A 13,859-nucleotide genomic window follows, 5' to 3' on the forward strand; every position below is an offset into this window, starting at 1 on the left:
AGAGATCTCTTCAAGAAAATGAGAGATACCAAGGGAACATTTCATGCAAAGATGGGCTAGATAAAGGACAGAAATGTTATGGACCTAACAGAAGCAGGAGATATTAAGAAGAGGTGGCAAGAATACACAGAAGAACTGTACAAAAAAGATGTTCATGACCAAGATAATCACGATGGTTTGATCACTCATCTAGAGCCAGACATCCTGGAATGTGAAGTCAAGTGGGCCTTAGAAAGTGTCACTATGAACAAAGCTAGTGGAGGTGATGGCATTCCAGTTGAGCTATTTCAAATCCTGAAAGATGATGCTGTGAAAGTGCTGCCCTCAATATGCCAGCAAATTTGGAAAACTCAGCAGTGACCACAGGACTGGAAAAGGTCAGTTTTCATTCCAGTCCCAAAGAAAGGCAATGCCAAAGAATGCTCAGACTACTGCACAATTACACTCATCTCACACGCTAGTAAGGTAATGCTCAAAATTCTCCAAGCCAGGCTTCAGCAATACGTGAACCGTGAACTTCCAGATGTTCAAGCTGGTTTTAGGAAAGGCGGAGGAACCGGAGATCAAATTGCCAACATCCACTGGATCATGGAAAAAGCAAGAGAGTTCCACAAAAACATCTATTTCTGCTTTCTTGACTATGCCGAAGCCTTTGACTGTGTGGATCACAAGAAACTGTGGAAAATTCTGAAAGAGATGGGAATACCAGACCACCTGACCTGCCTCTTGAGAAACCTATATGCAGATCAGGAAGCAACAGTTAGAACTGGACATGGAACAACAGACTGGTTCCAAATAGGAAAAGGAGAACATCAAGGCTGTATATTGTCCCCCTGCTTATTTAACTTCTATGCAGAGTACATCATGAGAAACGCTGGGCTGGAAAAAGCACAAGCTGGAATCAAGATTGCCAGGAGAAATATCAATAACCTCACTTATGCAGATGACACCACCCTTATGGCAGAAAATGAAGAAGAACTAAAAAGCCTCTTGATGAAAGTGAAAGAGGAGAGTGAAAAAGTTGGCTTAAAGCTCAACATTCAGAAAACGAAGATCATGGCATCCGGTCCCATCACTTCATGGGAAATAGATGTGGAAACAGTATCAGACATTATTTTTTGGGGCTCCAAAATCACTGCAGATGGTGACTGTAGCCATGAAATTAAAAGATGCTTACTCCTTGGAGGAAAAGTTATTACAACCTAGATAGTATATTCAAAAGCAGAGACGTTACTTTGCCTACAAAGGTCCGTCTAGTCAAGGCTATGGTTTTTCCAGTGGTCATGTATGGATGTGAAAGTTGGACTGTGAAGAAAGCTGAGCACCAAAGAATTGATGCTTTTGAACTGTGGTGTTGGAGAAGACTCTTGCGAGTCCCTTGTACTGCAAGGAGATCCAACCAGTCCATTCTGAAGGAGATCAGTCCTGGGTGTTCTTTGGAAGGAATGATGCTGAAGCTGAAACTCCAGTACTTTGGCCACCTCATTCGAAGAGTTGACTCATTGGAAAAGACTCTGAAGCTGGGAGGGATTGGGGGCAGGAGGAGAAGGGGACGACAGAGGAAGAGATGGCTGGATGGCATCACCGAGTCGATGGATGTGAGTTTGAGTGAACTTCAGGAGTTGACGATGGGCAGGGAGGCCTGGCCTGCTGTGATTCATGGGGTTGCAAAGAGTTGGACATGACTGAGCAACTGAACTGAACTGAATGTCATTCAGGGATGAGACTGATCATACAGCCCAGGGAAGACAAGCAGTGTCTTCTTAAAGGTTGCTGAAAGGCCTGAAGAAACAGGAATAGTTTTTCTCTAAGATTGAAGGGTAGGATTGGTGAGACAGGAAGAAAGTCAAGACATTTAAGCTTAAAGCAAGATATGTATTTGGTAGATGAAAAAGAGTAAACTCAGTAGTTGGAAGAGAGACAATGTGGACATGATTTGGGCTGCTAGAGCAGAATCATTTCATAGCTGGTTAAAACATAAGGTTAGGGTAATGGACTGGCCATTAATTTAGATTCTGAAATTGTATGTTGTCAGGAGTAATTGAGTAGATGATGGCTTAGTGACTGTGTTCAGTGAATTTGAGAAAGTAGCCTGGAGTTAGACATATACCTGAATAAATTGAGGATGTGAAGAGGATAACATTGCTACATATGAACTTTTAAAAAAAGGAGAGACAATACTGTAACATTGTAAATAGTCTTATTGAAGGGAGTTGAGAACCCACTTCCCAATATTGAAGAGGTTTTAAGAGAAAGTTTGAGGAAGAGTTAAACATACTTAGTTAATTCAGTTTTTTTTTTTAAATCAGGGGAACTTCTGTTGCAATTATGTCGTTTGGAAGATGCAGCTGATGTTTACAGAGGATTGCAAGAGAGAAATCCTGAAAATTGGGCCTATTACAAAGGCTTGGAAAAGGCACTCAAGCCAGGTAACATTGATTAAAATTACTTTCTAAGCTTTAATTGCTTCTTTTGGTAACATACATTGTGTTAATTCACTGAAAATGCTGAGTAGAAAAACTGGTTAAGAATTGGTTCAAAATCTGAATACAAAAGTACATTTGTGAACTTCCATTTAATATGGCAGGCAAGGTGTTTTCTGAAACCTCTCTTCTACTACAAATTCATAGAAATAGTTGTAAAAAGAGTTTTGGAAACAAGTTTTTAAAATTCACAAATGAATAGCAGTGTCAGAAATATGAAAGGAAAATGCTTACTTACAGAAATGGAGCTGTTCTCCCTAAAGGAAAGAAGGAAGCGTAACTCTGTGGTAACCTGTGGCTATAGCAGAGTGTGGCCTGCCAGGGCAAGTGAATGTCACCAAGCTGAAAGGGAAGCACTGTTTCCTGTGTGAGAAGAAGGACGCAAAGAAACTTGGTACAGAGACTCTTCCCCCCAACCATTCTCTTGCATGAATGGGACCCACTTGTGAGGACAAGTCCCAGAAACATGCTGTATACAAAAAGTCAAGAGTCTCATCCAGGATGATACAATTTGAAGCAAAATTTCCTACACAACTGATAGTAAACTATTCCTGGTACATTGATAAATGTGAGAGAATCCTTGTAACAATGGTCATTCTCTGTAGTAACACTAGTATGGAAACAAGAGTGCCGGCGAAAGGGAGAGTAGAGAGCACAGAGGAATCCACGGTGACGAGAGGTGGTGAAATACGGACAGTTATGAGAAAGGATTTGATGGAATCTGGGAGATGACAAAACCTACTTACTGATGTGACGTAAAATTTTTCATAGATTAAATATGAGAGGCCATATCTGAGGAAAATTAGTGAAGTGAAAGAGTGATTGAACAAGGAAAGTTCTCACCTGAAAGTAAAAGAAAATATTAAAGAATTATGAAAAAATCAAGATAGAGGATAGATAATAAATCAAAGTTCCAAAATAAATCAAAGGAGAGACGTTAGACAAGAGGCTGAAGAGAATATTAGAAAAGCAATTATGGAAACAGGATAACCGAGCCTTTCTTAGAACTAAGTAGAGGAGTCAGATTTTGAAAGGCCACCTAAAGCAGAACAGGATTTTATGTAATTGTGGGTTAAAATATGGAAATTTTAGAAGGAATTATTCTAAAATGATTGTTGTTATATTTAAGTGCTTAGATTATGATAATTTTTTCCCATGTTTAAAATTTCTGTTTAATATAGTAATTTTTATATATTTTCAGAAATTTGTAGTTCTCTAGCAAAATGTATAATTACATAAGGAAAACTTTTGTTTTGGTCTGCAGCTAATATGTTAGAACGACTAAAAATTTATGAGGAGGCCTGGACTAAATATCCCAGGGGATTAGTGCCAAGAAGACTGCCATTAAACTTTTTATCTGGTAAGTGAGAATAATTGCAAAGGAATGAAAATTATATTATGGTATACAATATCTGCCCTTGGTTTCAAATATATGAGTATGCATATTAAGATTGTAACGTGCGCTTTGTTAGAGTTGTCTGGGTAAATGTAAATCAACAAGATTTTTTTCTTCCAAGGTGAGAAGTTTAAAGAATGTTTGGATAAGTTCCTAAGGATGAACTTCAGCAAGGGTTGTCCACCAGTCTTCAATACTTTGAGGTCGTTATACAAAGATAAAGAAAAGGTAAAGCAAAATACAATGGTTGTTTTATTTTTTGACTGATTTCTTTCCTCGGTGTTTGGATAATTGGTTTTTGATTACCCATGCATGTAGTACACACTTTGTGAATCTGCTAACAGTCTTCCTAGCCCTTAGAGTTTAAATGCTTTGTGTTTATTTCCTATTCATTGTCTTCTCTCTTTAGCTGAATAATTTACCACCTATTTGTTTTCTATCTTTTGTTTCTGGTGTGTACTTTTCAGTAAATCAGTGCAGGTATGAAAAGTTGGTACAGTAGTGATTTCTTCAATATTGTCTCTATTCCCTCCTCAGGGTGAAAGCCAGAAGTGATTTTTTGTTTTTAAACTAAGTTTTAGCTTAGTAATCTTTATCCTTTTTAGTTGGTAGAAAAAAAATTCTGTCAGAAGAGTTTGTTTAATGTCCCAGTAAGTCAGTTTGCTTTTTCAGCTATGAATACACTATTCAAATGCTTGTTAAAGTGTGTTTTAATCATAATTTAGATTATTTTAAGTGCAATGACAACAAGACATGTTGGCTGGGTTAAAAAAAACACTTCAAAGATGGAACAGATTAAACATTCTAAACACTTAGAGCACAGTCTAAATCATAAGTGAAAGTCAGTCGCTCAGTGGTGTCCAACTGCCACCCCATGGACTATACAGTCCATGGAATTGTCCGGGCCAGAATACTGGAGTGGGTAGCCTTTCCCTTCTCCAGGGGATCTTCTCAACCCAGGGATCAAACCCAGGTCTCCCATATTGCAGATGGATTCTTTACCAGCTGAGCTACCAGGGAAGCCAGTGCACAGAAAGGGCACTTATTTGCCAGTCTTTTGTTGAGAGGTCTAGGATATGGGCTTTATTGATGACTGTTCACTTTTCTTTTTTTCCTTGCTTAAATCACATTAATAAAATGTGGTCTTTTTCTTCTAGTTTTGGCAGAGTGAGAACGTGATGCTTGTGAAGCAGTCTTGATTGTAGAATCGTATATATTATTATGGCTTCTCCCTTTATGGTTGTCTTATTTAAACCTAGATTGGTAAAAAGAAAACAACCTAATTTATCTTTGAGTCTTTCCACACACAGTGTTCATTCAACTTATAGAAACAATTCTTTCTTTTGTTCTCATTTCTTAAGTTTATGTAACATTGGATTAAATTCTGCAATGATGATAATGAATGCAACTAATTCAAACAGGTTTGGGAAAACAAAACTCTTCGTAAACATGTAGCTCACTTAATGGGAGCAGAAGAACATGGATGTTTCAGAATAGCCTAGCTGTGACCACAGTTTTCTGAAATAATGGAGAGAGCTGGTGTTAATATGTTGAGTCAGTTAAGTTGAGGTTATTTAAGAGAGTTTCTATAGTAATAAATTCATTATAGATGGATTAAGCAAAGAAGGGAATTATAAATTAAAAGTATTCACAGATCTCTTACAAAGCCAGGAGTCAGTAGTATAGTCATGACTCAAGAGAAAACAGAACTGGGGCAGCCACTCACTCTCCTAGATCTCAGAAACCCACCTCCTGTTCCGTGCTTCAGTTTTACTGATGTTTTCCCCTCGATGATGAAATTGAGAGTTGATGCTGTCATCTGTTGGTGGAATTTCTCTTTTCACACAGTATTTAATTCTTGATTCCTGAAGTGCAGATATTAACTGTGGGTATTATTTATGTAATTTAAGATAAAAATGAACCAAGATTTTAAAAAAAATACATAACATTACCTCTTTTTGTCCATCCTGTTCCTGATTTCTAGTTCAGCTTGATGCTTTATTTTATGGCAGGAAAAGGAGTTGTCAGTAAGTTTTTTAAAAAAGTTTTGCCTTAAAACACACCTTCAAAAGTGTATGGTCTTAGATTTTTATCCATAGGTTAAGAGATTTAAAAAAAGGTATGTATGTGAGAGAGTGGGGGTGGAATCAGAAGAGAGAGGGAATTTGAAATATTTATTTAGCCCTCTAATAGTAAATAACATGCTTTGCACAAGCATAGTAACTATATAATAATTTTTCTTTTTTCTTTTTTTTACTAAAGTGTGCTTGTGTGTTTGTACTGTAGGTGGCAATCATAGAAGAATTAGTAGTAGGTTATGAAACCTCTCTAAAAAGCTGCCGGTTATTTAACCCCAATGGTAAGTGCTCAAGTTTTGTGTTTTAAAAAAGTCTTAAAAATCTTACAGTGTTATGAAATTCTTGATCAAAAGGTCAGTATTGTTCATTATTTGGTCAATAAGCTTAGTATATTTAAACATTTTTCCCTTTAAGATGCATTAATATGTATATTATGTGAAAATATTTGATAAGATGATAACAGTAGCTTATTGAAAATTTTATGTTGAGCTTAAAAACATCTCCAAAACTACATGTAATAATATAATGACCCTCCATTTACTCACCACTCAATTTCGGTAATTTTTACCTCATGGGCAAGCTTATTTCATCTATATTTCTTACCTGTTTCCCTCTACTCCCTTGTTATTAGAAAACAAATCCCCCAAATCACATCATTTCATCCATGTATATTTCAGTATTCTAAAGATCACAACCATAATAGCATCACCATACTTGAACATTAATGCTTCGTTAATATCAAAGGAAAATGTCCATGCTTACATTTCCAGGTACCTTAAAAATAGTTTTTCTCTTTGTTTCTGAAGTTTATTTGAATGAAGAGCCAGATGAAATCTGTACTTTTGAGTTTTGTTACTATGTCTCTTTAAATTTTTTTTATAAATCTGTAAGTTTCACCTCTGTTTTTTCTTCTTTCCTGCAATTTATTTATTAATCAGTTTTGTGTGTGTGTGTGTGTGTGTGTGTGTGTGTTTTCTTTTTGTTTTAGTTTTTCTGTAGTCTAGTTTTTGCTGAATATACCCGTATGGTGTTGCTTAACAAGTTGTTTTTCTGTCCTCTGGATTTATTATACATTGTAAGTTAAATATAGAGCTATGTAGTCTAGTATGGTAGCCATTAGTCACATGGGGCTATTAAATTTTTTTTAATTAAATAAATTTAATTAGTCACAGTAGTCACTTTCAGGTGCTGCTCAATAGCTTTGTAAATCTAATGCCTACCATATTGGACAGGGCACATCTACAACATTTCCATCATTGCAGAAACTTCACATGGACAGGTCTGACTGTCTACAGGTTTGATGAAATTTTATTTTTTCCCCCTTTTTGTTTTAAAGACAAAGGGATGAGCAAGATTATTCCACAAGTGGTGGTTGTCCTTTGATCAGGAGGCATGAAGTGTTTATTTCATGTGTTACATGAACTGTTACAAATTACAAACTAGTAATATTAATATCTGCTAATGTAACATTTCAGGTTATACAGAAAAAGCAAGATAAATGCTTCTTTTTCTCCTTTGCCTTCCTACTTTTTTGTTCTTTACCAGTTTGAACTAATGAATTTCAAAATAGTAAATTGACTTATCAGTAGCATCCTTCAAAGGTGTTATAAAGATATTATTTTGAATTCATGGCTTTAAACATATCTGATGTTTTAAATCATTGCAGTTTCAAATGGTTCCAGCCTTCACATACTAGGGTAGTAGTTGATAGCTTCCTTGCAGTTTCGTATGAAGAACTATTCTAGTTCATCTTGTATACTTGCCCATAGCAGACCTGTAATCATTTGTTTTTTCCAAGGAGCCCTGTTTCCTACAGTGGGAAAACCCAGTATGGGACCTGGGGTGCTTATTGCTATTGAGTTGATCACTGTTTCTAGGTCTCAGGTGAATTTTAATAGTACTTTTTAGAAGGCGTTAGCATGGTTTCATTGGTTAATCATCATGATGTTCCTTTGATTATCAGCATTTTCCTACATATTTTGCAAATGTGGAAGAGGTTCAGTGACATGCCCAAGAGTATGCAGCACTTTAGTTGCAGATCTATCAGATCGGGAGTTGGTGAGTTCCACTCCTATTGTTTGTCCACTGAGCCATCCTACCTCTTCTAGGATAAAAATAAGCAATCTGTTGCTTTCTTTGAAAGCAAATAACAGTTCTTTAGATTTTAGAAATTTGTATTAAAAAGCATTTTTTAATGTGTGGGTTGTATATTTAACTTACACATTTTCTTGTGAGTATATAAATATAAAACTGAACTAAAATACAGAATAAGTGTTTTTACTTATCTCATTTTTTGGTATAATTTTTAGTTTAACCCAAAGTATACATTTTTGCATATTCGAAATAAAGATATATTAAGAATCTTATCAGCAGAACTCAAAATAACCACATCACAAGTATATTTATGTATAGTTTGGTACATTAGCTAGAAACCCAGTTAAGCAGTCATGCCTTTCTTTTTTTTCTTTTTTTTTAACCCTACATTAATGAAAATTTTCTCTGTATTCTTGTTTTCCCCCCTCATACGTAACATCCTGACCATAGTTCTAGTACAGTTTGTTGTCTCTATGCCCCACCCCCCAGTTTTCTTTTTAGGTAATTTGTTATAGCTTTGATCTCATTTATCTACCATGTTTATGATAAGCATGGCATTGTGCTAGGAGCTGTAATGATACAGAGCAGAAAGTGTGGTGCTGTCCAAAGATCTCATACATTTAGAGCTAGTTTCATAACTAGATGCATAAATAACACGATTTGACCTACTTTCCTTATTGATAAAGATAGAGCCACTTTGAGGTGGCTAGTCTCTTTAATATAGATAATGACTAATTTTTCTCCACCTCCTCCCCCATTCTTTAAAGATGATGGAAAAGAGGAACCACCAACCACATTACTTTGGGTCCAGTACTACTTGGCACAACATTATGATAAAATTGGTCAGCCATCTATTGCTCTGGAATACATAAATACTGCTATTGAAAGTACACCCACGTTGATAGAACTCTTTCTTGTGAAAGCTAAAATCTATAAGGTAAAAAATCTTTTCTACTTTTTTTCTTACGAGGTAATGAGACATAAACTTTTGAGAACATATGTTACATTCTAAATGCTCTAAGAAAAATGATGTATTGGATAGCTCAGAACACATGGAATAACATATTTTTCTCAGTATGATTGCTTTTTAGACTTTTCATGGTCATGCTAATTTGCTCAATTATTTGTATCTGTATATATACACCAACACACATATACAAATGTACACAGTGGTTATTCATATATGTGATTGTTCATAATATATGTTCTCATGCATTCACACATACATATCTGGTTATTTTCTTGATTTTAACTAGCAAAGGAGATAGATAATCTAAAGTAATTAAATTTGCTGTGAAATGTTTGTTTCTCTTGACATCTGAATATGATCATGTATCAGTATCTGGTAATCTTAATAATATGAAACTGGAGATTTCTACTGTGAATTCTACATGTTATCTCTGCCTCTTCAATTTCTGTGTCTTGCTTGAGAATCTCTATTCATATGTTCTAGTATCATTTTAAAAATTTTAATACAAGTTAAATTTAATAATAGAAGCTCTTGGGGAAGAAGTTCTAAACCAATAATTTATTTACCAAAAAATAATGAAATTAAGTAACGTTTTAAAGCAGTTTTTAAATGCCAGGTAATGCTTTTTAGTTTTGTGGCTTTGCCAAATGGACTAGTTAGCTGAATTAAGAATGAGGATCGTCGTGGAATGTCCACTAGTTTCCATGATTCCTTAGAGTAGTATGACCTTTACATTGAATTATTTTGTTCTCACTTAAAGGTTTTGATTATTTTCTTTGATTCTGCCATTATTTTTCAGTATTCACTATATGCCAGGCATTGTTGTAGTGTGTAGCCAATGAGGTTATAACAGTAGAGAAAATTTTTAAAACAAACCTTTACTGTCAGAGAGCTCATAGTCTACATAGCCAGAAAGGTATCCAAACTTATAGTAGATTGTATGCATCTATGTTGATTAGGGTTGTAAGAGATAGAAGGTCACCTTTGGAAGCATTTGTGTCTTAGTTACTTATGAACAGGAAAGAAATTACCTGCATAGTAAAATTAGCATTACTGACAGGTTTATTTTGTTTTTGTTCCCTCTTTAGCATGCTGGGAATATTAAAGAAGCTGCAAGGTGGATGGATGAGGCCCAGGCCTTGGACACAGCAGACAGGTTTATCAATTCCAAGTGTGCAAAATACATGCTAAAAGCCAATTTGATAAAAGAGGCTGAAGAAATGTGCTCCAAGTTTACAAGGGTTTGTACAGCTAGTTTGTTTGTTTGTTTATGAATAAAAAGTTCGTACTTGTATAACTTGTTTATTTTTCAAAGTTTATTTCTGATATTTTTCATGTCAAGACAAGATTTTAATTAAATTGCCTTAACAAAAAAAATTAAAATCAGCATTACTATAAAACGTTATTTCTCAGGTGGCACTAGTGGTAAAGAACGTGCCTGCCAGTGCAGGGGATGGAAGAGGCCAGGCTTCGGTCCCCGGGTTGGGAAGGTCCCCTGGAGTAGGAGATAGCAACCCACTCCAGTATTCTTGCCTGGAAAATGCTGCGGAACGAGGAGCCGGTGGGCTACAGTCCATGGTGTTACAAAAGAGGTGGAGATGACTGATACGGTTTATAGTGCATTTTTAAACTCTGATTTATATTGAGATATGTTCAATTGAAATTTTTAGGGGTGAATATACTCATATTAATTGAGTGTGTGCTACTGTTCCATCCCAAATTATGTAGATCTTTTTGATTAATCATTTATGAGGGTTTTTTAGTGGTTATAAATATAATTCTAATTTCTCTCACATGTTAACTGTTCCCTGTTACTCTGAGAATGGTTTTAAAAAAATAGAAATTTGTTCTGAAAATGCAGTCAATTAAATCCCATGGTGTAATAATGTATTTGGTAAGACATCATCTTTGAGTGTGTGTGCTTTTCATATAGGAAGGAACATCGGCGGTCGAGAACTTAAATGAAATGCAGTGCATGTGGTTCCAGACAGAATGTGCCCAAGCTTATAAGGCAATGAATAAATTTGGTGAAGCACTTAAGAAATGTCATGAGATTGAAAGAGTAAGTAATACATACATAAAAGTTTCTCATTTTATTCTGTTACCCATTGACAGTTTTGGGGAAATCCTCTTAATTTTTTCTTTTCTCTCAATTTCTAATGCATAACAAATGATTGCTAAAAATCACTATTCACATTTTTCAAAGTTTATAATAAATGTAGATTACATATTCAGCAGACTTCTCCATTGTCTACTCTTCCCATCAGAATTCATGTAAAAAACTTAATGGAAAGTTTGTATCTTGACTATGTTTTCATTGATTTTTGGATGTTTCTTTCAAATTGATGCTGCTTCTTCGTTAATACATACAAAGCTCATTAAGCTATGCCAGAAATCTCATGGTTGTGAGTTTGCTGGTGGTCCCGTATGCCCTTGATAAATATTAGATACAAGCTTTGAAGCCTTTTCACAGTACTTCTGTAACTTACATAATTTCTCATTTTCTGATAAATTTGTTATTTTCCTAGTCCTTTCACTTTTTAGTCATTTCTATCACTAGTAGTTGGCTTTCACTTTTTTAAATGTTTTTTAATATATATATAAATAATTTATATAAATTGATGCTTCTTTTGTTACTACAAGTTGAGAATCCCGGAGGTTAGTTGAAATGTGTTAATTTCTGGTTGCTTGACCTACTTCCTAACTAATTTCTCTCCCACATACCAACATTTCATTGCATAGGATTCAGATTTGTATTCTCGGAAAAATTGCCTAATACTACATATTAAAATCCTTTGCAGATTGTTCTAAATATAAAAGCTGAATGTTTAACGTGTAAATCTACTGTACTGCACCATTATGTATGCTAATAAATTATGTTGGATTTATGATGGTAGCTTTATTTAAATATGATTAAGGAAGGAATAATATATTTTAAAGCATTATTGTGAAAAAAAGATATTTATTGATATTCTAAAATGTGAATTCATCAAATAAACATAAAATAACTAGAAAAAAATAAAGCATTGTGTTTCCTTTCATTCAATAATTCAGTCACTAGTGTATACCACAAACTATGTTAGGTAATGGCCTATTGTATTTGCTTAATTGATATGTAAAGTATTCAAATCCAATTATTGTAATTTTAAAATTTTACTGATTTTTATTTTCATGCCCTAGAAACAAGTAATTCCAAGGCTTTCATTTTTGTAGCTTCTTTGTTGTTGCTGTACTTCACTATAATAAAAAAGATAATTTTGTTAGCATTTTATAGAAATCACTGATGACCAGTTTGACTTTCATACATACTGTATGAGGAAGATTACCCTTAGATCATACGTGGACTTACTAAAGCTAGAAGATGTACTTCGACAGCATCCGTTTTACTTCAAGGCCGCAAGAATTGCTATAGAGATCTATTTGAAGCTTCATGACAGCCCTCTTACAGATGAGAATAAAGAACATGAAGCTGATACAGGTATCATATTCAAAGAGTTATTTTTTTCTGTGGTGTGTATATATGTATATTTATATTTTTGTGTAACATAGATTTTTCCTGAGCTTTTTTTTGAAAGATGATTTTTTAAAAAAATAATTTTATTTTTGGCTGTGCTGGGTCTTCATTGCTGCAGGGGGTTTTTTCTAGTTATGCAGAGGAGGGGCCGCACTCTAGTTGCTTTGCATGGGCTTCTTGTTCGGGTGGCTTCTCTTGTTGTGGAGCAGGGCTCTGGGGCTCGCAGGCTTTGTAGAGCACAAGCCCAGTAATTGTGGCGCACAGGCCTGGCCTCTTCATGGCATGTGGAATCATCTCAGATCAGTCATCTCAGATCAGGGATCTAACCTGTGTCTCCTGCATTGGCAGGTAGATTCTTTACCACTGAGCCACCAGGAAAGCCTCTTTCCTAAGCTTTCTGTTTGCACATTGTGGGACAGTGTTATCCATGCTTTAGTAAACGGTGATGGCTGTTTTGTGAATTTCTCTGAGCAACAAAAGAGAAATACTATTGACTATAGTCTTTAAAAGTTAAGCAGGAATTTGTAACTGATCATTAGCTTTTTTATCTTAATTTATTTTTTAATGGAAGGATAATTGCTTTACAGAATTTTGTTATCAGCCAAATATCAACATGAATCAGCCATAGATCATTGGCTTTTAAGGAGTTGAATTTCATCAACTTTAACTTAATATGGTGGCTCTGTGGTAAAGAATTTGCCTGCCAGTGCAGGAGATGTGGGTTTGGTCCCTGGATTGAGAAGATCCCCTGGAGTAGGAAATGGCAACCACTCCAGTATTCTTGGTGGGAAAATCCCATAGACAGAGGAGCTTGGTGGGCTACAGTTCGAGGGATTGCAAATACAGTGAGGCACGACTGAGTACAAGCCATGACATACTGAAAGATAGGTATTGCTTGAACGTTAATACCCAGGTTAGAATTGAAATTAAGCCAGTAACATTGCTGAGTGATTTATCACTTGACCATTTTTAACATGCCATTTTAATAGCAAGATGTCAGGATGTGTAGGAAGAAGTCTTCCTTAAAATAATTATTTGGGAAAGGATCTCAGAATAAAAGTGACCTATGTATGTAAAAAGATAATTAATTGCCCCCAAATTTTGTGATTTTATTCAGGGCAAAAATGTTATGGGGGTTGAGGCATAAAAACTGTCAGAATTTTTTTCCTCAGTTCTGAGTTTTTTTCTCTTCTGAGGTTATGGTTGGTTACTTTCTATATTCTTCCTCCTGCTAAAGACCTTTGCATCCTTTTGTTAATTTGTTATTATAAAATACCTAAGAGGCAATGGCAACCCACTCTAGTACTCTTGCCTGGAAAATCCC

The 13,859-nt window shown here is 35.3% G+C and overlaps 1 protein-coding gene across 2 annotated transcripts in view; it reads left to right on the plus strand.

Annotated features, from left to right (window-relative positions):
* Positions 1-13,859, plus strand: part of NAA15 (N(alpha)-acetyltransferase 15, NatA auxiliary subunit) — a 70,991-nt gene that overhangs the window by 37,295 nt on the left and 19,837 nt on the right. For both annotated transcript variants that reach the window (XM_018061551.1, XM_018061552.1), the window contains exons 7-14: positions 2,310-2,429; positions 3,748-3,843; positions 4,001-4,107; positions 6,166-6,238; positions 8,819-8,988; positions 10,110-10,262; positions 10,955-11,083; positions 12,286-12,499. In XM_018061551.1, coding sequence (XP_017917040.1) covers positions 2,310-2,429; positions 3,748-3,843; positions 4,001-4,107; positions 6,166-6,238; positions 8,819-8,988; positions 10,110-10,262; positions 10,955-11,083; positions 12,286-12,499 — 1,062 coding nt within the window. The remainder of the gene's footprint in view (positions 1-2,309; positions 2,430-3,747; positions 3,844-4,000; positions 4,108-6,165; positions 6,239-8,818; positions 8,989-10,109; positions 10,263-10,954; positions 11,084-12,285; positions 12,500-13,859) is intronic.

Source organism: Capra hircus, chromosome 17 (assembly GCF_001704415.2).
Source record: "Capra hircus breed San Clemente chromosome 17, ASM170441v1, whole genome shotgun sequence".
Taxonomy (NCBI): Eukaryota; Metazoa; Chordata; class Mammalia; order Artiodactyla; family Bovidae; genus Capra; species Capra hircus.